The 24860-nt window shown below is 36.2% G+C and overlaps 2 protein-coding genes across 4 annotated transcripts in view; one reads left to right on the forward strand and one right to left on the reverse strand.

The window, feature by feature from the left end:
* Nucleotides 1-825: 825 nt before the first annotated feature.
* Nucleotides 826-6630, reverse strand: LOC106668890 (Golgi SNAP receptor complex member 1). The gene is made up of 5 exons (XM_014398045.2): nucleotides 6483-6630; nucleotides 3657-3753; nucleotides 2947-3022; nucleotides 1322-1512; nucleotides 826-1153 (listed from the first exon to the last, which is right to left on the reverse strand). Exons 1-5 carry the CDS (start codon nucleotides 6496-6498, stop codon nucleotides 841-843), a joined length of 693 nt encoding a protein of 230 aa, XP_014253531.1. The 5' UTR covers nucleotides 6499-6630; the 3' UTR covers nucleotides 826-840.
* Nucleotides 6631-20828: 14198 nt separating this feature from the next.
* The window catches only part of LOC106668937, a 61886-nt gene continuing 57854 nt past the window's right edge, over nucleotides 20829-24860 (forward strand). Inside the window, exon 1 of one of the 3 annotated variants that reach the window (XM_014398150.2) lies at nucleotides 20829-20946. The gene's annotated coding sequence lies outside the window, so the exon portion shown is untranslated. The remainder of the gene's footprint in view (nucleotides 20947-24860) is intronic. The other 2 variants (XM_014398144.2, XM_014398148.2) reach the window with 2 other exon arrangements.

The following is a 24860-nucleotide window of genomic DNA, read 5'->3' on the forward strand; positions in this document are numbered from 1 at the left end:
GGAGGTTGGAAGTACTCTTACATTCCTTCAATTTCATTAGTTGCTGAAACACGTCTGACAGACCGACACAGTGAGGATAGTTGCCCAGAATGACCAAATTTCAGCCAATCCCGTCTATTTCCAAATTGTCACCTCAGGAAAATAAATATGAGACAAAATTGCCGATTTAGTCAACAAAAGGACAATTTTTTAAAATAACAATGTAAAAAAAAACTAAAGTGTAACAAAAGAAGGTATTTAAATGTGTAACGAAATCAAGGTGGGTCGGTCATAGAGGACAGAAAGATTTCGCCGATCACCACTAAATTAGAAAAATCGTTCAGATTTAAAATTTCCATTCTAAATTGTTAAAAAAAATCCTCAAGCACCTCCGTGTATCTATTTGGATGAGGGTTTTGACATTCTTGTTCTTTGTGTGATATTTTCTGTTTAGAATGTCTGGCTCTATATGATTCTAATCCAATTCTATTAAAAAAAGGTGCAAATTCCTTATCGCAGGGGCTGGGTATTCTGATTCTGTAGATGACCCTCATCTACCAACTTTATCAGCCAATTAATTTTGACCTGGCACAGGAATTCTTTGTTCATTTTCCACGTTATTATGTACTATTTGTTTATAATTCAATTCAAAACTGGAGTCTAGAAAGAACTGAAAACTGTTGAAAAGTAAAGAGCTAGGATTATTAGACACAAAAGGTTTATTAACTTTGTAATTTACATTTATGACTGTATGCTTATAAAAACTAGATTTAAAAATAGTGCAAGCTTTATATATATATATTTTTTTTTTTTAATATATAACATTATTTAGTTATATAAACAATATACAATACAAATTACTCAATGGAAAGCATAAAACAATAAAATCAAAACACAAAAAAACACAATAAAACCAATAATAATGGAATCACGCTTTTTGCGTATAACTATACGCTGTACGAGGCTGTTGACAATTGGAAACCTTTGGCCGATATCATGAAGTCTTGTTTGCAATTTTTTCATCGAATTTCTTTGAGATAGTAAATTTTCCCTCGTTTCAACTGCTATACTGATCTGATCGTCGATTAATCTATCCGAACTCCTTAAGTGTTCGTGTTCCTTTAAATACATGTCAGTTCTCCTGTGATAATTGCTTGAGCCGCCTTTATGTAAGCTGGAAAATGTAATAATGATAAAATTACGGTACATATTGATATCCAGTCAATTAATCTTGACGTTTGATTAATTGACTGGAATTTTCTTTCTTGCCACCATGCTGACAATGGAGCTGTTTATTATGTCAGAAAGTTCATTAATTAAATTGCATACTGACTGTACGTACTCTATATCCATTTTAACACTTTCCAAAAGGTGCTCTCGGTCTTTTCGAAGTCTGTAATTTTCTAAATTCTTCCTATACTCGTTGAAATAATCGCGATGAATTTCTCTGTGTTGGTTGATACTGAACATTGCAACTGTTTGATGTTTTTGTGACATTTCTGATAATGGCAACATTTCAACAATATCACTTAACTGAAATAAAGAAAATTTATGATAATGCAACATGAGACAGACAAATAACTTTAACATGGATACATTTTGGGCTAAATACACTTTTTTTGCATAACCATTTTTCCACCATAAATTTTGTGTTAACAGGGAGAATATGGATGGATAGGTTAGGTCAAATTAGAGTAAGATTAAGACTAGGAAGGTTAGGTTAAGTAGGGTGAGATTAGGTTAGGTTTAAGATTAGAGGTGGTTCGGTTTAGAGTTAGATTAGGTCAGTTAGTTTTAATATGAGAGGTAGTTAAGGTTAGGTTTAGAGTTATATTAGGTTAAGTAAGGTAAAGTTAGATTACTTTCGGTAGATTTAGATTAGGTTAAGGCTCAAATATGCAAGCGCCAAGTGCAAGCTTTGGTTTAAGCAACTTTGGGTAAACGCATTGAAATCTGTTCACATTCAGTGTGGCCTGGGTTTTCAATTTCCCCCCTCCCAGACGGGCAAAAATTGCCTTATCCTAGAAATGTTATGCATCATTAACTCCATACAAGTCACCAGCACGTTTAGGTTAGGTAGGGTTAGGATTATAATTATTTATGCAAAGAAATACAAATTTTATTTTTATATTTTATTTTGGTTACATTTGATTTTTATTACTATAAAAATCTCAACCTTCTTTACATAAAAATTAATGTACACTTAAAATTTATGTAAGATTTATGATAATCAATTAAGATAATTAATAAGAAAAATTTAAGGTTACATTTAAGTAGGGTGTTTTAGATTTTGAGTTAGATTCGGTTAAGTAGGGTGAAGCAGAGAAAACGTGAGTGCAAAGCTCAAGATTTTTGCCAAATTTGTGTAAACGCAGCTATTACATAAATAAAAGGACTTTAAACCTTAGGACTACTTTCTATAAGTTTATGCAGCTTCATAAGCTTAAAATTACCTAAAAATTTAATGGCATTGATATTCTACAAGGAATTAAAAGTGAATTTTAAAATGATGTGACATAAAAATGTTTTAACAAACAAATAATATTTTCTCTCAACCATGAGATGCTTTACATATTTAATCAATTTTATCTTTGTAGACTTGTGTTAGTTCAACTTCTCAGTTAATAATGTGTTGTTTGTTTTTTTATTTATACAATACCATTTTTTACAAGCAGAATAATAAATGCATCTTGAGCCACACCATGACCCCTCCTCAATATATTTAAACAAATTATTTGTACACTAACTACACAGTAAATAAAAAGGATGAGAAATGTATTTATAATTTTAAAAAATTGGAAAAAAAGGCTGATTACTTACAAAAAAAATTCAATTTTATATTAGGAAAAAAAATTTTATATTAGGAAAAGTATGTTCAAAAACTGTTTTTCACATAAGGAGAAGAACAAAGAAAACTTTATGCAATGATGCTACTTCTGTAAATTCTTCACCTAGTTCTACACTTACCTTTTCCAGAAGAGCTTTCAATTCTTCTGATGTCGATTCTATAACATTATCAGTACTTAACAAAGGTTGTTTGATCCTACAAAAAAACAAATTACCAAAGTTTAAAATTTGTAACTTAACATCTGTTTGGTTTACATACTTGTTACAAAGTAAGTACAGTTTAGAAGTAAGTAGTTTTTGTTAAAAAAAAAAAAAAAAATTAATTCTTAACAATTAATTAAGGTTTTTAGTTGAGATAAAAAAGTCAATGCCTCGAGTGGGATTCAAACCCACGATCTTCGGCTTGATACGCCGATGCTCTATCACTTGAGCTATCGTGACCTCGATCCACTCGGACACCAACTTCCCATCTCAACTATCCCGCTCGTGCCATTGACTTTTTTATCTCAACTAAAAACCTTAATTAATTGTAATATATTAATTGGTAAAGTGGACCACGAAATTAGTGAAATTAATTCTTAAGTTAAGTTAGGCAGGGTTAGTTTTAAGTTTAGAGTTAGTCAGTAGCCTATTGACCAAATTCATCGTTCTATTTATAGGAGAGTGGTTTGTACAGTAGAAATTCTGCTAGAATAACTTTTTGCTGCACGTGTCGACAGATGGGATATGGAAAAGATATGTGAGCAGATCTGAAGAATTAATATTGTTTTTGAGAAGACTGTCGCCTTATTTGTTGTTCTTTAAATTTGTAACAATGATGAATTGCATACCCTGAAAAAGTTTGCTGTTTCCCTGAGCATGCATTGCTGAAGAATATCAGCTTAGCTGATATATCTTCCTCAAGGCGTTCTGCTTGCCTACGTAAATCTGAAAGAAAGAAAAAATGTAAACATTACACATAGTTATTGGTGGTTGTTTTGTTTGGGAAGTCAGTCAGAAATTTCAGTTTTTACTCAATACATATATTTATTGGACAATGTTTCAGAAATTTCACTCCTTTTTCAAGGTTTTCAAACTTGAACCCACAAAACAAATTTGTACAATTGTACTATACGGAGGAAGTGACACGGCACTATTATCAGGGTTGTACAAAATTAATGCAGGTTTTAGTTTACATGTATCACAATATCACTATTTAATTTTAAAAGAGTGAGGACCTATTTAATTAAATATTAAATATGTCACTAGATTTTCATTAAATTTATTTACATAACATCAATACACTTCGGAAGGAGGGAAGCATTAACAAATTGCAGCGATGGTTTCTGATATTTCATAGTGATTTTGACTACGTACTCACACATAAGTTCGTTTTGCCTAATGTACTGGACTTTAAAAAACAACTGAAATGTACTAACAGATGTGACACACAAATACTTTGGACCTTCTCCATACTCACACAAGCTTGTGTATGTGTCCAGCATGTAGAGGATTAAGGTTGCTCAATATGTCCTTTATACTGAAGGGCTCCATATAGAGAGCATGTAAGCCAACCGATATGAAAATTGAGCCTGAGCACAGAAACAAGAATTGTACTTTGGCATTTGCGTATTTGTGGGACTTGTACCGATTTGTGGAGGAATCAGGGCTGTTTCATGTATATAAATACTTGGTAGATATCTTGCTTTGGGTTCCCTTTTGTGTATACTGAGAGTGAATGTATTTATTAGCATTAATGTACAGTTTGAGAGGGCCAATGGATATTACAGTATGTGTGAAGGGAGATGGAGGATTACTGAGTGGGTGACCAACCTGCAGCTTGGTTATTTCCAATCATTTTGGTCCTACAGTACATACATCTTATAGACCAAAATGATCAGAAATGGCTGAACAGATGTACATTTAAGTAAGGCAATCTGTTAAAATCAAAGATCTCAAAGCTTAACCAATTAGAAAAGTGTAAATAAAAATATAATCAGAGAATTTTTAATGGCATCGAAAACATCAGCCATTTGGAATGAAATCATTGTAATGCAAATACAACAAAATACACTTAAAGGAGAAAAGAAACAACAGACACTCGTGTTTTGTTTATGTTTTTACTGTTATATTAATTACTACATACTTATTTTAAGGTAAACCAAATTAAAGTAGATCAGAAATTCATGAATTTTAATAAAAAATGATTATGATGGTTTGAAACAAAATTCACCAAAATACTGGAAAATCGTTTAGTGATAAATTAAAATTTAACTAACAATTTATTAACTGGTTTTGCTCTCAATAACGCATATGACACATCATTGTGGAGGGCCTTAAGGCATTGAGAGAATTGAAAAAAGAAGTGAACAGATTTCATCTTAGTTGTTTAAATTGTTCAACACTTATTGGAGGTGGCTAACCCATCTCTTTATCATGTTCCATAAGTATTCTTATAGGATCTATGCCAGGAGAACGTGCTGGCTAATTGATTTTGTTAATCTCTACGTCCTTCAAGTAATAGGTGACAACTCGACCTACATGCAGTCGAGCATTATCATGGTTAACACAAAGTTGTCCCCAATAAATGGAGCGAATGGTTCCAGAAGAACTTCCCTGTACGTAAAATGTAAGATCCATTCTGTAAGATAATTAGTTCGGTACGGGCATGGATGATTCCACCTCATTGGATCCACATCATAACTGTCTTTGAAAATGCTTAACCAAATGGCATTTCCATGTTTTCTCCACAGACCATCCGGACTGTCGATTGTCATAAACGGACTCATCAGTTAAGAGAACATCCCCATTGTCCAAGCAAGATGCTGATTTGTAAGTAGTCACCTTTCAACTCGTTATCTCTCCAGCAGTAGAAAACCTGATGCCGGATTTCTAGAGGCTGGGCTAATCTCACCAAGTCTTCTGACGTCTGTTTTAGAGGACCATTTGGAATTGACTACCAATCAAGGAAGCCGTTAAATGACGGTAAGAGCAATAAAAGCTTGTCTCTACCCAATCTACATCGCTTTGTCGACCACTACCTTCTTATCGATAGAGACTTCGGGCAGCCCTAAACTGTTGTAGACATTTGTGTATGGTAGAGCGCAGTTACCCAGTACTTTGGCTTTGAACGGTCGCTATGTCCGTCATTAGCCAAAGCATGTGCCTGGGCAACATCTTCTCGACATAAAACCATGCTTTAAAAAAACAAAAAATTACCCAAATCTATTGTTCCTTCAAAGAAAACAATTTAAAAACCAATTAACTCACTCACATGACAAGTTTGCTCTGAAAAGGTTTATTTGTCTTTGAATGTAAATTATCCAATTAACCAAGTTTCATTAAAACTATGAAAACTAGAAAATTAATTAAATTTTACAATTTCTCACAGTGTGTAATTAACAAAATAATGTTAATGTTTTTGCCCCCTTACACAAATAACATCATTTCATAAGCCTAAATGACATTTAATTGTCAGACTAAATTTGGAAATAAAAAATTAAATTTTGAGAACGAAAAAACCTTTTTCTTTCTCTAACATCCTGTTTTTTATTTTGTACATCACACTGCTTAAAAAAAGTTTTTTTTTAAGTTGTCAATTTTACAGATAAAGTGAAGTTACAGAATACAAAAACATTATTGTCAACGTTTTATTCCAAACGGAAAATGCTACTTGCCGTCGAACGATGCCATTTTGCGTCAATTCGTCTGTGTTGGATGCTGGACAATTTATAAACACGTTTAAAATCTTTTAAATGCCACAAAACCCCATCCCGCGCCAGTGCGTCTTCATATCAGCCTGGGGCCTGTCAGCAGACGAGAAGGTACCAAAAACAAAAGCCACGCATAGCTCTTTGTGTCGTCTCATAGGCGAAGTGCTGGATGACGTCAAAGAAGTACTATTTTTTTAAGTTGAAGTAATTTACTGAGTTCGTTACTGTTTAATAAAAATTTCGGAAGAGCTTAGTATTGACCACTCAACCGTTGTTCACCATCTGTAGCAAATTGGTAAAGGAGCTCGACAAATGGGTACCGCACGAACTAACCGAAGCCCAAAGAAATTGGCGCTTTGAAATTTGCACGTCTCTTCTGTTGTGCTACCAAAATGATCCATTTCTGGATCATTGATGAAATTGTTGATAATAGTTTGTCCAAAGGCATTTCACGAGCCATCATCCAACTAAAATTTTTAAATTAAATTGTGAATTTGTTTGTTATGCAGGGTGATGGTCCTGTAATGTGGTCGTTAACGATAGTTTCGGTCTCCCTGTCCTCGGTGGGTTGGTCTGTCAGCCGCGTTTCAGCATGTTCAGACCGACCCAATGCTTAAGAAGGCGCAATCCGAAGAGCGTATTTGTCGGTCTACCAAGGCCCTAAAAAATTCTGCATTGATTACATTTAATTAATTATAAATATATAATAAGCAATCCGAACAAATCTCATATTACGATACGCTGCTAAGATTTTATACGGAATACTCTGGAGAACAATTTCGAAGTACGTTCCATTTACATTAACCTATCCAAAGCCTTTGAACGGGTTGATAGATTTGTCCTATTGGATAAACTTAAAGCCTCTGGAGTCAGCCTCTACTGGGTTGGGTCTCGTCTTTCCTGGAGGGCCACTTCTGCATATCGTATAAGGATACACTATCTGATCTAGTTTCGGTCGATTCAGGGGTACCTCATGGTTCCCATTCAGGACCCATACTATATTTATTATTCTTTCATGATGTCTGTGATGTCTCTCGCTGTCAGGACTCTATGCTGACTGACAGGATATATAATATTATTTCTAACACAGCTGATTATTGTACAACACAAAATCGTGCCTCGGTCTTTTCTGATTGGTGCTCTCATAATCGTCGTAAGTGCAACTCAGACAAATCAGTTATAAATCGCTTCCTGCAAAAAAGTTGGCCAAATTACATATACCTACTACAATGATAATAGTACTATCTGTTAAGTGTCACAGATCGCGACTTAGGAAGGATTTTCAACGCACACGTACATTTGAAAACCATTTTACTTTAATAGAGCACTCAGAAACCTAGTCTTTCTGAAAAGAACGATCTTTGATTTTTCAAATGCCTTTGCTATAAAAATTTTATACCTATCCCTCGTTCGTAGCATATTGGAATATGCTTCCATATTCTCGGCTCCTTACTCTGACAAGAATTGGACTTTCATTGAGAGGGTCCAATACACTTAAATACTTAGCGTATAATGTATTCTTGTTTTGACATAGAATATGAGGATTTCTTCAGGTGGTATCTCTCACTCATAGGCGAGGTCTCTGACATTACCAGCTTTTGGATAAAGAGTGCTAATGATCTCATTGATGCTCCTGAGTTTCCCGTAATGCTGCGGTTTCATAGAGCCTGTTAACGGATGAATCTTTCGTCTCTCTCGTCCATAGACCTAGGTCGATGCTGTCCTGGCCTTCAAGTGCGAAAACCCATTTCTCTGAAGCGCGGAAGTACCCTTACTATTGTAGAGTGATTTACACTGTCTCCTGGTGACTTCGCCCTGGCTGTATCCTTCCTCTAACAATGTTATGACCCTGACTGTGATACTCACTCAAATGCCTGACTGGAGCCATTGAAAAAGGTTTAAGAATAAGAATAATATCAAATGAAATCAACGAAGGAAAAATATTAACCGAAAGCGATCTTTTGGCAGAATGGAAGAGCATAATGCTACTTTTTGGGCAAATTAATCAGTACAAAAGTAAACAAAGGAAGTACTCAAAGCATTATTTACTGTTTATTTTTACTACGATAGCTCCTAATTACTTGTAACTAATGTAGAAAGACAATGAATTTAATTTTAAATTAAAAGTTAAGTGGTGCATTAAATTTGGCCATCAGTGTGTAATAAAATGTAAATATTTACAGTTATAATTGTTTTAGGAACTCCTGGATTTAAAACAGCTGATGTTGAGTCCCTATTCTAACATTTTATAATTGTTGAGATGTTTACTTCTTCTGCGTTTAATTTTTCAAAACAATATCCTTTTCGTTTCATAATATAAATTGAATCGAAACAATCAATATTGAAAGAATTCCAATTATTTTATTAACACAAATCATTGAATTGAAATATATTCACGAAATTCGTGGACATTTTGGATATATTGGGATGTGTATCTTGCTCATTTCCGATCATTACGGTCTTCTTGTCCTTGCTCATTTAGCCTGTCGTCGTACCTTGGTCCTATATAGAAAGCGAGTAGTCTACGCGATATAAGACAATTTAGCGGGATTTGGCATTTTATAGGAAATCGGGATCTTCCATTGATGTTTTTGTAGTAAATTTTCGTGAGTGAATGTATTTATTAGCGAGAATTGGTGATCTGAGGAGCAATATGGACGGAATATCACTCGGACTAACCCTGAGTTTCAATTTGTATTTTTTTTTTTTTTCACTATTAGCATGTAACTTGGTCATTTTGGTGGACCTGTCTTCGTTGATTTTGTCTGCCGTAACGTGGCTCTAAACAGAAAACGTGTAAGCCCATACTGACCTTGAAATTTCAATGTATCGATTTTTTTATTACTGGAATTTTAAATGCAGCTTGGCCGTTTCTTATCATTTTGGTCTGTCTTCGTATCCTGGCACTGTATAGAAAGCGTGTAGATCGTTAAACCACTGATGATGGCGGAATGCCGAAATGCATCTGATAAAATGAAATGTTCTGAAACCTGCTATCACATCTTGTAAAACATTTTATTTCAAACTTTAAAAAATTGGTTTTCTTCGCGAGCTTTAACGTTTGAAAATAGTTGTTGGACACGAAATAGCCAACGACGCTTTTTTCGCTTAACCTTTCAGAAATAATGGGGATGACCACTCAATAAAATGCGTGTTGTCCAGTTTGAGCGCAGCAGCAGCATTTAATTATTAAAGCATTATTTACTGTTTATTTTGACTACGATAGGTCCTATAACTAATGTAGAAAGATAATGGATTTCATTTTAAACTAAATAATTGAATTGATCGTTAAATTTGTCCATTAGTATATATTACTTACTGATGTTGGTTAAACCAATAACTGAGTTGGCAATAACTATTAAGAATAGTATAGTGACCAGATAGATGGAGGAATATCAAGTACTCCACCGACCAAACGGAATGAGTGTACTGTATGGATGTATTTATGTGTATGAATGTATTTATTTGTATGAATGTAGTGTTTGAAAGGGTAAATAGAATATAGATATAGTTGGGGGCTAAAATGACCTAGATGTTGGAAGCCCCAGTCAAAAAAAAAAACAAAAAAAAAAAGTATTAATTATTGAAAACTGAATTGTTTGTTAACAATTATTTAGAATCGTGAGATGCGGTTTGGTGTGATGTAGGTTTAGAAAAACATTTTCTTTATCATGCCAACGTTTTGTTCTTTATTGAGATCATCTTCAGGGCCTGGGATTTATAAACATTGTTTAAATTATACAAATATATAAGATGTGACTATGAATTTATGCAATGATGTGCACAATATAGAAATTTTAGGATTAATCAATGTATTTATACTCTCTCAAAGTGTTTGTTTTCTGTGTAGATGTGTCACTGTTGAATGTCGTGTTGAGAATATTAGTGAGATACTAATGTTTTCTGTTTATATATGTTTTATTGTGAAGGAGTGGGGAAGGAAGTAGAAATAGAAATTAATTTTTCTATGAGGAGTCGGCTTCTTTGAGGTAAAATGAACCGACAATGGAAAAAATGGGTACTGGTTTGTCGTTCGGACCTAGTTAGCCTTTCAGGATTATCATAGAAGGGATTATTAGGGAAAGGAGAAATAAATTGTTTTTTTTTTGGACAGGGTCGTCCGACAGCTTGGTCATTCCAGTCTCGAAGCACTAGCAAAATACTGCTACACACTCGATAACAATCATACCTTGAGCTGCTTGATCGCACTCATCTGTTTGGTAGATGGAGTACTCGATATTCCTCCATCTACATTTTCACTACATTAAACTAATCTAATTTGGGGTGATGGGGTACTTTAAAAGTTTTCCGCCGTAGGCTCAAGTCACGCACGCAACATGAGGGGCGATGGAGATGTTATTTCACCATCAGCCCGTCCCCATTCACACCAACATACATTGACCACGCTCATACTGCGTGGTAGATGGAGTACTCGATATTCCTCTATCTACCTGTTCACTACAATAAACTAATCTAAATTGGGATCGATGGGGTATTTTATAAAATTTCCGCCATCGGCCCAAGTCATACACACAACCTGAGAGGCGATGGAGAGGCAACTTCGCCATCAGCCCATTCCCATTCACACCAATAAATACGTTCACTCATACAAGAAACAGAGACACAAAACACTCAACTTCTATATACAATAAAAAATTCCCAATTCCCTTAAAAAGCGGAATAGGGGACCCTAAAACTCGCTGCTGTGTCCGAGAACCCTCTTTAAATCTGGCGGCATGTCTACTCGCGCCCTGTAGGGAGCCAAGGCACGACACGCTTCGACTATGTGGGACACATGGAGCAACCTTTCTCTGCATAACGGACACCTGCGGGGGGATTGGCCCAACAGCAAGTGCCCATGTGTCAATCGAGTATGACCTATTCTTAATCTGGTAAGAACTATTCCGTCTTTACGGCTCAAATCCTCGGGAGGCCATCTGCAGGTCGTGCACCGGTGGAGGTCGGCGGTAGAATGCAATCGGCGATACACGTAGTGGCTGCGAGACCCGAGGAAACCGGATTTGCCTTCTCAACGTCGAAAACGGTGTGCGTCCACTTCTGCAGACTGAGGAGGGAGCATAGTCCCCCTCAACTCTGTCTGGGAGGCGTACCCGTACGGTACGTTGAGACGGTGAGGTTCCTCTGTCTCCTGTTTGATGAGAACTTGAGATGGCAGCCACACATCGACGCCACTTAGGTCAGGGGCAGGAAAACCCTCGCACTGTTGAACTTTGTTGGTCACTTTAGGTGGGGCGCGGATAGGGAGACCCTAATAAAAATGTTCGACTCGCTGTTCTGTTCGAGGATCTTTTATGGATGTATGGCCTATTCTTCGGCCCGTAAAACGCGAATGAAAAAGCTCGATAGGCTCTCTTATCAGGGCCTGAGAGCAATCTCGGGAGCGTTCAGGACCAGCCCTTTGGCAGCCTCTGCTGCGAGCTGGGGGTCTTGCTTCCCGAACTGCGAAGGGAACGAATCACCCTCGGATACGCGTCTGGGTTCATGTCTAAGCCTTAGCATCCTCTGGCTGGAGCGATCTTTAAATTTCCGGAAAAGTACCCCATCGCCCCAAATTAGAGTAGTTTATTCGCTACATCCTTACGATCCTTCCTAAGTCGCGATCTGTGACACTTAACAGATAGTACTATTATCATTGTAGAAGGTATATGTAATTTGGCCAACTTTTTTGCAGGAAGCGATTTATAACTGATTTGTCTGAGTTGCACTTACGACGATTATGAGAGCACCAATCAGAAAAGACCGAGGCACGATTTTGTGTTATACAATAATCAGCTGTGTTAGAAATAATATTATATATCCTGTCAGTCAGCATAGAGTCCTGACAGCGAGAGACATCACAGACATCATGAAAGAATAATAAAAATAGTATGGGGCCTGAATGGGAACCATGAGGTACCCCTGAATCGACCGAAACTAGATCAGATAGTGTATCCTTATACGATATGCAGAAGCAGTGGCCCTCCAGGAAAGACGAGACCCAACCCAGTAGAGGCTGACTCCAGAGGCTTTAAGTTTATCCAATAGGACAAATCTATCAACCCGGTCAAAGGCTTTGGATAGGTTAATATAAATGGAACGTACTTCGAAATTGTTCTCCAGAGTATTCCGTATAAAATCTTAGCAGCGTACCGTAATATAAGATTTGTTCGGATTGCTTATTATATAATTATAATTAATTAAATGTAATCAATGCAGAATTTTTTAGGGCCTTGGTAGACCGACAAATACGCTCTTCAGATTGCGCCATCTTAAGCATTGGGTCGGTCTGAGCATGCTGAAACGCGGCTGACAGACCAACCCACCGAGAACAGGCAGATCGTTAACGACCAAATTACAGGACCATCACCCTGCATAACAAACAAATTCACAATTTAATTTAAAAATTTTAGTTGGAAGATGGCTCGTGAAATTCCTCTGGACAAACTATTATCAACAATTTCATCAATGATATAGAAATGGATCATTTTGGTAGCACAACAGAAGAGACGTGCAAATTTCTAAGCGCCAATTTCTTTGGGCTTCGGTTAGTTCGTGCGGTACCCATCTGTCGAGCTCCTTTACCAATTTGCTACAGATGGTGAACAACGGTTGAGTGGTCAATACTAAGCTCTTCCGAATTTCCCATTTTGTCTTACGTGAATTTTCTTCAATTAACGTTTTGAGTTGGTCGACGACCACAACGGAAGGCCTACCGCGACCTTCCCCGTCTTCAAGATCGAAATTTCCAAGACGAAATCTCTGAAACAATCGCTCCACAGTGCATTCTCTAATGCTTCCCTCCCCACAAACTGTATTGATATTACTCACCGTTTGGGCCGCACTTAGCCCAAGTTTAAATTCGTACAAATAAATTTGACGAAAATCTAGTTCAACATGTTTAATTTTACAGGTCCTCACTCTTATCAAATTCAATATAAACTAAAATGTTTTGTATGAAAGATAACAGTTAAAAATATTTATTATAATCCATAAATTAGAATTGAGGATTTAGCTTTGTTTACATGTCAAGACTCTTACAGCCCGGCAGCACTCAGGGCCTTAGCCTTATTCGATGCGAAGGTAAAAAGTGTGTGGAACTGCATGGAGGCCCTGACGGAAGTCAGCGACACTAATGACCTGACCGTGGCATAGGTCCATGGACATTCGGGGCATAGAGGCAACGAAAAGGTTGACATGCTGGCCAAAAAGGGAGCCAACATGGACTCTCTGGGCTCAGAACTCTATGCGGCCTAGCAGCCTGCCACAAAAGAGGATACATCTTTAAATGGATCCTTAATGAGTCCAAAACGTTGTAGAACAATACCACAGGTATGAGGCACGAGTTGAGATTCATAGAAGGACCATCCGCAAAACTTATAAAAGAATTACTGGAAGGCAACTGCAACCGAACCAGGATTCTGGTTGGACTCCTGTCAGGGCACTGCCACTTAACACAGCACATTCACCGGATAGGAGTACAGACAGAAGAAACACTGTGCATATACTGCCAGGAAGAGGAGGAGACTGGAGAACACATTTTATGTTTCTGTGAAGGTCTATATAGGTGCAGGTTCTTGCAACTAGGACAAGAAAAACCACAAGCAAGATCCTACACCAAGGAGCCGCTGGCAAAGCTGTGGAGGCTGGTACCTGAAGCTGGCCAGTGAGTTATAAATAGCAGGGGAGCACAATAGATCTATTCAGGTCGAGGTGAAGTAGGCCTTGCGGCCTCTTTTATCCCTATCCCCTTACATGACAAGCACCTGTGAAAATAAAACAAACTTGCAAAACCTGCATTAATTTTGCACCAACCCAATGCCATAATTAATTTTCATATAGTCTTTTATATAATATCCGTACGATTCTTCAGAGTCAGCCAAGGATCGGCCAACTCCTATGGGACCGGAAGTACCTCAGAGCAGCGTAATTAGACCGATCCTTTACCTTCTCTACATCGCAAATATCCCAACTTCACCCTCCACATCCTTGCATCCTTTGTCGACGACGGAGCTGTGCTATCCTCTGATCCCGATTCCGCCTCGCTTCGAAGGAGCCCTAGGCACATGTCCTGCAAATAGTCGAGTGGAGCAAAGGTTACCTTGGGTCACATCTGGACTCAAGACTAACCTGGAACCAACTCACAACGACACCTTTCGGACTACTCTCTGCAAAACAATATTAAAACCAATCTGGACGTACGGACTACAACTGTGGTCTTCCCACATGCAAAGAAGACAGTCTCCTTCCAATCCTCAATGAAACCACCCATTATAATCCCACCAGACGACTAAATAAGATGGAGATGGCTTCGATATCTACTAAATACTCGCGTATCGTTAGGAGAAAAACAATGGTAGTTTATCTCCCACCTGGAAATATGGTCTATGCCATTTCTAAATCCAACTCATTACATAATGTATTATATTTAAAATATTTAAAAAATATATAATTTTTAATTGTAATTGTAATTATGATACGGTTTTGAAAAGTTAAATTATTTTATATTAAAAAATAATCTCAAATAAAAAGAAGATTATTTTTTTTAATATTTTAAATGTTATATAATTTTAATTTTAATTAATTTTCATGTTTTAGAAAAAGCCCAATAATTTTATATAAAAAAAATAATTCTCAAATATAAAGGAATTTTGCTTTACGTGCACATATTTCACACTATCTCCTAAGTTTTTAATGCATTAAAGGAAGGGTCAATGTTAAATAAAAACAGGTTAATTTGGTGGGAAAAGGGTAAAATTGACGGGGAAAAAACGTATAAATGTCAAAAGAATGATCAAAGTTGACCATCAAGATATCGTTTTTAATTAAAACTACCTGCTTACTCAAAACAAAGATGGGTTTGAAATACGCATGAAAATTAGAAGAAAATAAGAGTAGCAGAAATAATTTGAAGTTGGCTATGTGTTTTTCCAAAAACTTGAAAATAATAGGGTTTTTGTTTATAAAAGCTACAACTCCGCCCTGAGGAATATCGAGTACTCTGGGGGAGTGTGACCAGGCACACTGAGAGGCAAAAAGTGGCCACCTTTAATATTTTCAATTACCTCTTAGACAATCCTCCATTGAATGTCTTACAACAATATTTGGTCGTTTTAAAGGATTAGAGGTAAATAAAATTCAGATAAAATCTCCCACTTGTGTTTTCAATTGGATTTTATAAATAAATCTTTGAATAAACAACCACTTCTTTGTTGGTTTTTCTGTAAAGCTTCATTCTCACGGTCCAGTGGTTTGATTTTTTTAAGTTGTACCATTTTTAAGTTTCAAATTTGTTTGAGTGATGGTTTCAAGTGATAGAGATTGGGTCAGAATCGTAGCATTATAGAAAGATGGAAAAAGTCAAGCGAATGTGGCCATGTTGCTTAACATTCCTAGCCCGAGCATCTTCCATCGTTACCAAGATACTGGGTGGCTACTCAAGAAGGCATAAATCAATTTATTGTTTCAATCAAGCAACGACTTCAACAAGTTAGAAAAATTCAGTCGCAATGTATGGGGAAGACTTCCAGCTTCTGAAAGTCTTCCCCATACATTGCGACTGACATTTTCTAACTTGTTGAAGCCGTTGCTTAATTGAAACAATAACCTGATCTATGCCTTTAAGTGCGAGAAGGCCTGCAACCGGTCAAGGCATCTAACTGCTCGGTTAAGTTTGGCAAGAAATCACCAATCCAATATATAAAGCGTCCGATATCAAATTTAGAAATCGAATACAGTTATTTGTGTAAACGTCATTAGTAGCAAATGAACCCCATCGTCGATTTTCTAAAACCTTCACCCGAGTAATGATTGTGTCAATTATGTTTTCGTTTATTACATTTAATAGTCTGTTTGCATAATTGCTCGACTGAGACAACGAGAGAAAGCGAGCGAACGTACCGAAACGGACGTCTTTGACACGGAAACCATACTTCTGCTTAAATTATTCTATATTTTTAATCCGACTCGTAACATTTTTATATAAATATTGACTTTGTGTAAACGTTTTATCTAGGTAATCTGGTCTGCTTATCCCAGCTGTTTTGGTCTTCTGACACGTTTTGGTACTGTTGTGTTTTCTAATCAATTCTAACTTCTATTACTTCTGTTCGTTTTTTTATGTATATTATTAATATTTATACTTATAGTGAGATTTCATGACAAGTCGGCGTCTGATAAACCTCCGAGGACAGGTAGACCAAAATGAACTGAAACGGACAAACTACAGGATCTAGATAGTTTCAATCTATTATTATTTTTTCTACTCCATTAATTCATGATTTTAAGAAATAGACCAACCCTGCCATCGAGTTGGGGGCATCATCGCATCATACCATGAGAAGAAGGAATGCTGCTCGCGGAGGGGAGTCTTCCTCGATTTCGAACGGAGCTTTAATCGAGTACCTGGGTTTGCTCTGGAAAGTCTATCCTACCCTTTAAACAATTCCTCATTCTGAAATCCTACTTGGCCGACGGATAATTCGTTCAAGCCCGAAGCGAATGTTAATAAATATTGTTCATATACCATCCCGTCCCGACTCCTCTATACGCTGATGACATTACCAAATTCCGACACCGTTATAGCTCACCGAACCCTCCAAACTAATTCTGTTGACCAATGGTTCAAAAAATCTAGCTCAACACCACAAAATCTCAAAACATAACCTACTTCATTCTATTATAACCACACCCTAGAGCTGTATATACACAAGTTAGTGGCCTGGAATCTCCAACAGAACTTAAAAGAATGAGCTGAATCGACGATACTGTTTATCTAAATACTCCTTGACAACAGATCTAAATCTTTCCTCGACAACAAAATACTCATACCCTCATTTGGAGTCAAAGGGTAGCACTTCATGCCAATCTGGTTCTGCAATTAGTGCCAATCTCTGCTAACGGAATTCCTGGACGATTTTCGTATCTTTTATTGAGTTAAGTATCCCCTTCAAAAGAATGGTACCAATGTAAGTATATAGCTCAAGAAAGGTTTATCCAGGTACCATAACCTTTTTTTAGATATTGCAAGGCAGTTGCATAGGATATGCTCAGTTATCTCTGTCTCATCTAGACATAATGGGCATCGGTTATCTGATGATAGCCCCATTTTTAAGGTGGTACTTACCTGAAGCATGTCCAGTAAATATACGAGTGTTTTTAATTATTTTCTGTTGAGATGGATTTCTTCTTTTTCTCATATGGGTTTGTTTTTGAGAGTAGTCTCTTTTCTGCCTCAACCCTGGTATACGTTCGCGGTATTTGTTGCGTTTTTTAGTTACCCAAGCTTTCAGTTTTTTCAAGTGTGATTTGAGCACTTTTTAGCAAGTGTATCTGCTGCTTCGTTGCCTGTAATTCCCTCGTGACCTGGGGCCCACATTAGCATTAGACTATTTGTAGATCTCGGGTTTAGGATAGCTAGGCAGTTCTAGATAAGTTTTAAGCAGATCTTGCAGGCTTGGCGAGCTTTTAGGTTGACCTTTTAAAGTATTATTGCACCCTTAAGATGTTTATTATTTTTTTCATGTGCACATGTTTCTATTGCTTGCAGTTCGACTTGAAAGTCGGTTGCTGTGGCCGAGGGTCATCTGGTGCTCGAAGTTAAGCGAAATACTCTTATATTCAAACAGAAACCAATATGGACTTACATAGAATTATAGGGTTCCAAACCTACCAATCTCCGCAGAATCCAGACACTACAATCTATCCAACTAAATGTTTCTTTTTATAAAGGAAGTTACAAGATCCAGGCTACAAAACATTCCATATTAACCTCCAATCCCACTCAATCTCCAGGTGCGACAACTGTACACTCAATTTTTTCCCAATAATCCTCGACGTCTAAGAAAACAGTGGCACATGGGAGTAGGTTGTGCTTTTTACGACCCCAAAGCAAATCTGAAACCAATGTTTCGACTGCCAGATAATCTGTCAATGAACTCTGCAGAATTGGTCGCAATATTAAAGGCACTAGAATATGCGAAACAAAAACAAATTGCTCAGATAGTGAGAGCGTAGTGAAAAAACTAAAAGGGAATGAGAAGGGTTTTATCACGGAGCATTTACTAATGAGAATTCTCCAGAGTATCCAAGAAATACAGTCGGATGGGCGGGAAGTTTCATTAGTGTGGATACAAGCGCAAGAGGGGATAAAAGGTAATAAAATAGCTGAAAAATTAGCCAAAAAAGCAACGGAGTCTGGACTCACATTGGCCATACCAGTTCCAAAAAAAGACATAAAAAGATCCCTACATTTGACTCTTCTCGTGGACTGGCATTGACGTATTCGTCCGCAGAAGCAGGCCAATTTTTCAAGAGAATTTTCCCCTTAGTAGGACGAGAGCCTTGGTACCGTGGAAATTACTACGACAGGGCGCAGACCACGACCATAAATAGACTGCTGACGAATCATGGGCTATGTGGCAACTATCTCAATAAGATAAGGAAAAAGGATTCACCTCAATGCCAAGTGTGCGGTTGCGTTGAAAATCTCCAGCACATCATAATGAGATGTAAAAGATACAAAGAAGAAAGAAGTAGCATCTTGGGAGAAGTTATTAACTACGAAATTCTTCTTTCCTCATTCACCAAAACGACATACAATAAACTGTATGAATTCTTGTGCAGTGCAAAAATAAAAATATAACAAGGGAAAATAAGTTTTGTACATAAAGTTAACGATGTAATAATTATTTTGTTCATAAATGGTTGTATATATTAATTATACCAAATAAAAATAAAAAATTAAAAAAACAGTGGCACATGTGACCTGATCTCAGAGAGTGATGAAAAATCAATCTGGATAAATTCTCCACTCGATCTTTTGTTATTGTATCTCTATGTGTCATGTCATCTATGTAACGCATCTATGCAAAAAAGTATGATAGGTGAACCACAATGGTCAGAAACGACCAGATTACAGTTTCATCAACTTGCAGAAATCATGAAGAAATCGTTATATTTATTTAGATGCCTCGTGTAGGAGGTTTTATTTGAACAAAATTGATTCCTGTTAATTAATTAATTAAAGTATTTATTAAGTACATAGTACATATTATATAATAGGTTAAAGAAAATTTCCGTAGTTGTAAACCATTAGGGGAGTCTTCATTTACTTTAAATTTAGATCTGTTAGAAAATTTTAACTTATATATTAACATATATTATTACTGATCTCCCAAATAACAAAAAATTGTTTCTTTTGTCTATAGTCAGACGAGTTGCGATCTCAATAGATATGCTTATTTACAGTAATTAATCAATAACGAACAGTTTTTTCCGTTGAAACACACAGACATTTTTTCTCCAGTAAGCTGATCTGAACCTAGCCACCTTACCATTATTTCTAAGAACCTAAGAAGTATGGTGACAAAATGGTATACGTCTTTCATAAACAAACTCCTAGAATTTAGAGTAAAACTACTGCAGTAATATTTATCTGGATCAAAATCAAAACTTAATTCTTTATAAAACAGATATTTTTTCATTTGACTGAATATCAATTTTTCGTTAATTTTTTTTTATCTAAGGTCTTGGCCGAGATGAAAAAGCTAGTGTCACGAGCGGGATTTGAACCCACGACCTTCGGCTCAATACGCTGCTGCTCTAACCACTTGAGCTATCGTCCTATTAAGACCTATTAATCTCAACCAAGACCATAGATAAAAAGGCTAATTAATTAAAATAATTAATGTGGTCAATTTTGACCGCTAAACATATATGGATTATTTAATTTTTAGGTCTTGTTTGTACTTCGTAAAAATACCAAATAATTTATTAAACATTTTGGCCGATGATTCACATGATCAAAATTTAAGTCTATATCTATAGTCATGCTCAATTTACTCCTTGGAGCAGGAGAATTCTTGTTAAAAATTTATTGTGCAAATATTTAACAAAATCTATTTGAAGACTGATTTCAAACGTATTTCATACATAATTTTGATGTAAGGTGGGAGTGTGTGTCTGGTTTCCATGATCGTTAATTACTTCAGGATGTCCTCAGCAGATAGAAAAAAGTCCAAAGATGTCCGCACTAACGATCCTTATCGTTGATAAACTGATAAATCTGATATCGAGCCGCCAGCCTGCTTCTTCGTGCGTTGAAGTCTCTCGGAAAGTGCTTCGCCTCTTTTGACTCGCCGTGCTCCAAATCATCCCGCATCCTTCTGGCTTGTACGCAGGAGCCGGAGGAGGTTCTTGGCACCTAAGATATAATATCCAAGGAGCTGATGACATATTTCAGAATTTGGAGTGGGAGGCTTGCCGCGTTTGCCCCTCTCCCATTCTTAAGCTAACTGGTTTGACGGCACTGTTCCGCTAACCTCGGTGAGTTCCTCTCGCTCTTTGTGTCTTCCTCCAGTTCCAACTTGTACGTATCATTTAACATTTCGACCCGCCACGGATTAATCTAACGACTCCTAACAGCATGGCAGTGAGTAACATTCTTCCACCCATTAATAACGCCAAATCAGTTTTATCTTACGTTAATCGGAATTATCGAAATGAGTTTTTTTTCTTGTAAACACAAAAAAATATGCAAAAGGTTGAACAATTTTGCATATAAATTATTTGCAAGGCTTGTAAAAGAAACACGAGAGTCTTCTTTATAATCGAACACCACAAGTCCCAAACTACTTCAGGAGGAATATTTTGCATTTTATATAGCTTTTCTTAACCAGTGCATCTTTTACACAAACAATATTCATCATATGATGTATAACGAATAAATAATGAATTTTTAAAGCTGATTTAACTANATTATATGCAGACAAAAAAATGGATATTTTCAAGCAATGATGAGCAAGAAGCAACTCCCTTGCATAATTCTGTATTATTTTATTAACCTGCGATGTTATTCCGAGCCGGTCTCATAAAATATCTTGATTTACATACCTACCCTTTTTGTATTTCCCCCCGGTCTGATTTAATGAAGTACAAAAATAAACATTTGTTTATAATATTAAACTTATCTTAAAAAATTTATGTATGCTAGATGCTTGATGTTTCTACGAAAAATTACAACTTTTTCACGTCGTACGGTCGATGCTCATGATGCGGGTCGGTCTCGCTCTATGTGCTACACATACAAAAAATGTTGACATACGAGTGAACCGGAAGGAAACAAACAACGGTTTTTTCACTATATAGACATTGAAAATTTTAACTTCGTACATTTGCCATTTCGCGAAAGTCCATATAAGATTTTTGAAATTTCCTAATAGTTCTTGCCATCGTCAAATCGAGGCTTTACGTCCTTTTTGGTCTTGCTTTTCCTGCTTATCCGATGTGCACGCTACGCGCGAAAAGTGTAGTGGAAACACTTCAGGATAAACACACGTGTACCGGCGATGTTACGTAAATGTCGCCAAGTCGAATTCTCGCCCTCGTGTTTTTTCTTTTCGTCGTTTGTCGAATACCGGTTTGGCCGGCGAAACGGCGACCTTTTAACCCACTCAGCCGAGTATCTTCCGACCTCAAACATACGTACGGTATCTTAAGAACACAACACGTTTTCGAGCAGGTTTGATTGTTTAATTGTCGTGCGATCCATCCAAACTCAAGAGTTTCATCGTTTAAATGTAGAGATGCAGATTGTTTTAAGTCGAACTGGATAAAACAAATAAGACATGCCTTCTTGGTGCAGTCAATGCAGCAAGGAAATACAAGTAATAGACAGAAGTAGTTAATTTTTGATTAATTGACCTAGAACATTTTAATTCCCGATAACATTTGAAGTTTATTCTAGATTTATCATTGTGAAACATAACCATTTTCTACTGTGGTACAATCAAAATGACAACCGGCTCATTTCCCAAATTCTATCTAAATTAGAAAAACTCAGATATAAAGGTAAATTCTGGATCCTGCAGGAGAATAATTAACTTCAACTTTCTTTTTATCATTTTTGTTTTATTTATGAGATTGTAATCGAGTTATTTAAAATTCGCATTCCCATTACATACATTGGCCAAATTACAATGATATATTTTTCTTTTCGCGGAAAAGGGGTAAACGTCCGATCTCTTTGCAACGTGAGCGTCGTCCTGGAGAAACAAAGACACTTTTGAACAAAGAAAGACAATCATCATCCATCAAGTCGTGGGTACCGGAAAACATGTTTTTGTCTTTTCTTTTTGTAATTTTATAGATTCAGACGTTGCTTAAAAGTCGGTGGATGAAACATAAATGAACAAAGAATTTTCGGTGAAATATATTTTTTCTAACTAACTTTGGTTATTTATTTTTAAAACAGAAAAAGAGATTGCTGCTGTTCATGTTTAACTAAATATGATAGCTTATTTTAAAGAAAGCAAACAAGCAAACACAAAGAGAAACTGTTTGCTTAAAAACTCCGACGTATTTGTTTTCACTTTTTGTTTATCCATTTCAGTTGTTTTCCAGTCAGAAATTATTCATAGTTGATGATTGAAACATTTTGACCATATTTGACTTTCATAATTAAAACTTGAACTGGAAAAGGTGTCCGAACATGAGAAAGCGGGCCTGAGATGATCAGACTGCCGCCTCCAATCTCTTGGGGGTCACAGCTGCAAAACAAAAATCGTCCTTTACGTATTATTTATTTCTGCTTACGCCTTAATTTTTCTCTATTATTTATTATTACTCTGTTATGCTAATTAAGGCATACATAAGAGGTTGGTATCGTAATACAATATTAATACACTTAAAGCAAGAATTAAACGAGCATACACTTAACACGTTAAGCAGAATTAGCTACTACACTATCACTAATGTCAGCAATTCGTTAAGTACTAAGGAGCGAACAGGAATGAAGTATTTTAGATAAACACCATTTTCATTTAGAAATGTGTGCTGTTTAGTGACCGTTAGTTAATGATTATTTGGAGATCCTAACTGCTGAAAAATGTTTGTTTAGTCATTTAAACTATAATTATGATGTTTTATACTTGCGTTAATTATAACGAGGCTCAGATGCGATCCAAAAATGTAGAATCAGACAAACGATCTTGGCTCAATCAAAGTTGAGCCAAGTGGTATAATACCCTCAAATTAGGGATATAATGACACATCTACTGTCGGAATATTACAATCCGAATTCTGTCTACAAGGATGTATTTTTAGAAATATAAATTCTCGTCGGTGGCCTGGATCTAAGTATACCTCGGTTCTTGGATTGTCGGGAAAAGCGGAAAATCCGTCGAGAGTTTTAATCGGGAAATTGTCGTTTCGCTTCGGAAGATTGAAAATCGTTTAGCCCACACCTCAAACACCCGATTAAACATCACGCTCGGCCATCCTCGTGTTTCAAGATGTTAAAGTCCCTAAATAAAAAGCAAATATAGACCGATACGCTAAAGTTGCGAAGTTTTAACGGCAAGGTCCGAACTTCGGAATGAACATTTTTGGCAATATCGTCCAAACAATCATGAAAATCACTTTTCCAACTATTAACATCATTTATTGAAGTCTTCCTTGAACTTTGCCGAAGAAATTACCAATGGCTCGGTTTGTTACAAATTGGAACTTACGACATCCTACTAGGCAGATAAGCTCTTATAAGAGCAATGAAATCAAATAATTTTTTAAAATGTACGTAAATGGTAAATTCCAGATTGGATCAACCATTATTCGCAACAGAGAATAAAACATAGTTAAAAATGTACTTGCCAACATGCCACGGTTAGTAAATTGATTCTCAATATTGCACAGACGTATTTGACTTTACACCACAGAAAGTTTAATTTTATCTTCTCGATTCTTTCTTTTATCTTCTCCTTGTCACTTCCTTGATATTTGTTCATATATTTTTATTGTTTAATTAAATTTTTATCATTCCTTCTCACTTCCTTTATATTTGTTTACACATTTCTGTTGTTTAATTGTATAATTAAATTTTTATCATTCCTTCTCACTTCCTTTACATTTGGTTATACATTTGTGTTGTTTAATTGTTTAAATAAGACATTTATTTTAGTGGTCTAATTGACCATATTAATTATTTGAATTAATTAATCTTTTATGTAAGATCTTGGTTGAGATGAAAAAGTTAGTGTCCCGAGCGGGTTTCGAACCCAAGACTTTCGGCTAAGGACCCACCGCTTCGAGGGTTCGAATCCCGCTTGGGACACTAAGTTTTTTATCTCAACCAAGAACTTACATAAAAACAATAATTAATCGAAAGAAGTAATTTGGTAAATCAGACCGCTAAACATAATGGGATTAACCCCCCCCCCCAAAAAAAAAAAAAAAAAAAAATTGTACAAGTTTAGTTGAAAATAGAAATACATAAAAACAAAAAAGGAAAAAACCAGCTATTCGTCCTAGAAAAAATCGCTACGCTCTTGAAAGACTTTCCGAAATAAT

The sequence above is a fragment of the Cimex lectularius genome, unplaced genomic scaffold, assembly GCF_000648675.2.
Source record: "Cimex lectularius strain Harlan isolate CLEC.00 unplaced genomic scaffold, Clec_2.1 scaffold29, whole genome shotgun sequence".
Lineage (NCBI taxonomy): Eukaryota > Metazoa > Arthropoda > Insecta > Hemiptera > Cimicidae > Cimex > Cimex lectularius.

Excerpts from the sequence above, each read along its gene's own strand:
- LOC106668890 (XM_014398045.2), bottom strand. Across the intron at positions 3,023-3,656 it reads AAACAGCAAACTTTTTCAGG|GATCAAACAACCTTTGTTAA; the intron begins GTATGCAATTCA and ends GTTTTTTTGTAG. Across the intron at positions 1,154-1,321 it reads AGTGTTAAAATGGATATAGA|CTTACATAAAGGCGGCTCAA; the intron begins GTACGTACAGTC and ends TACATTTTCCAG.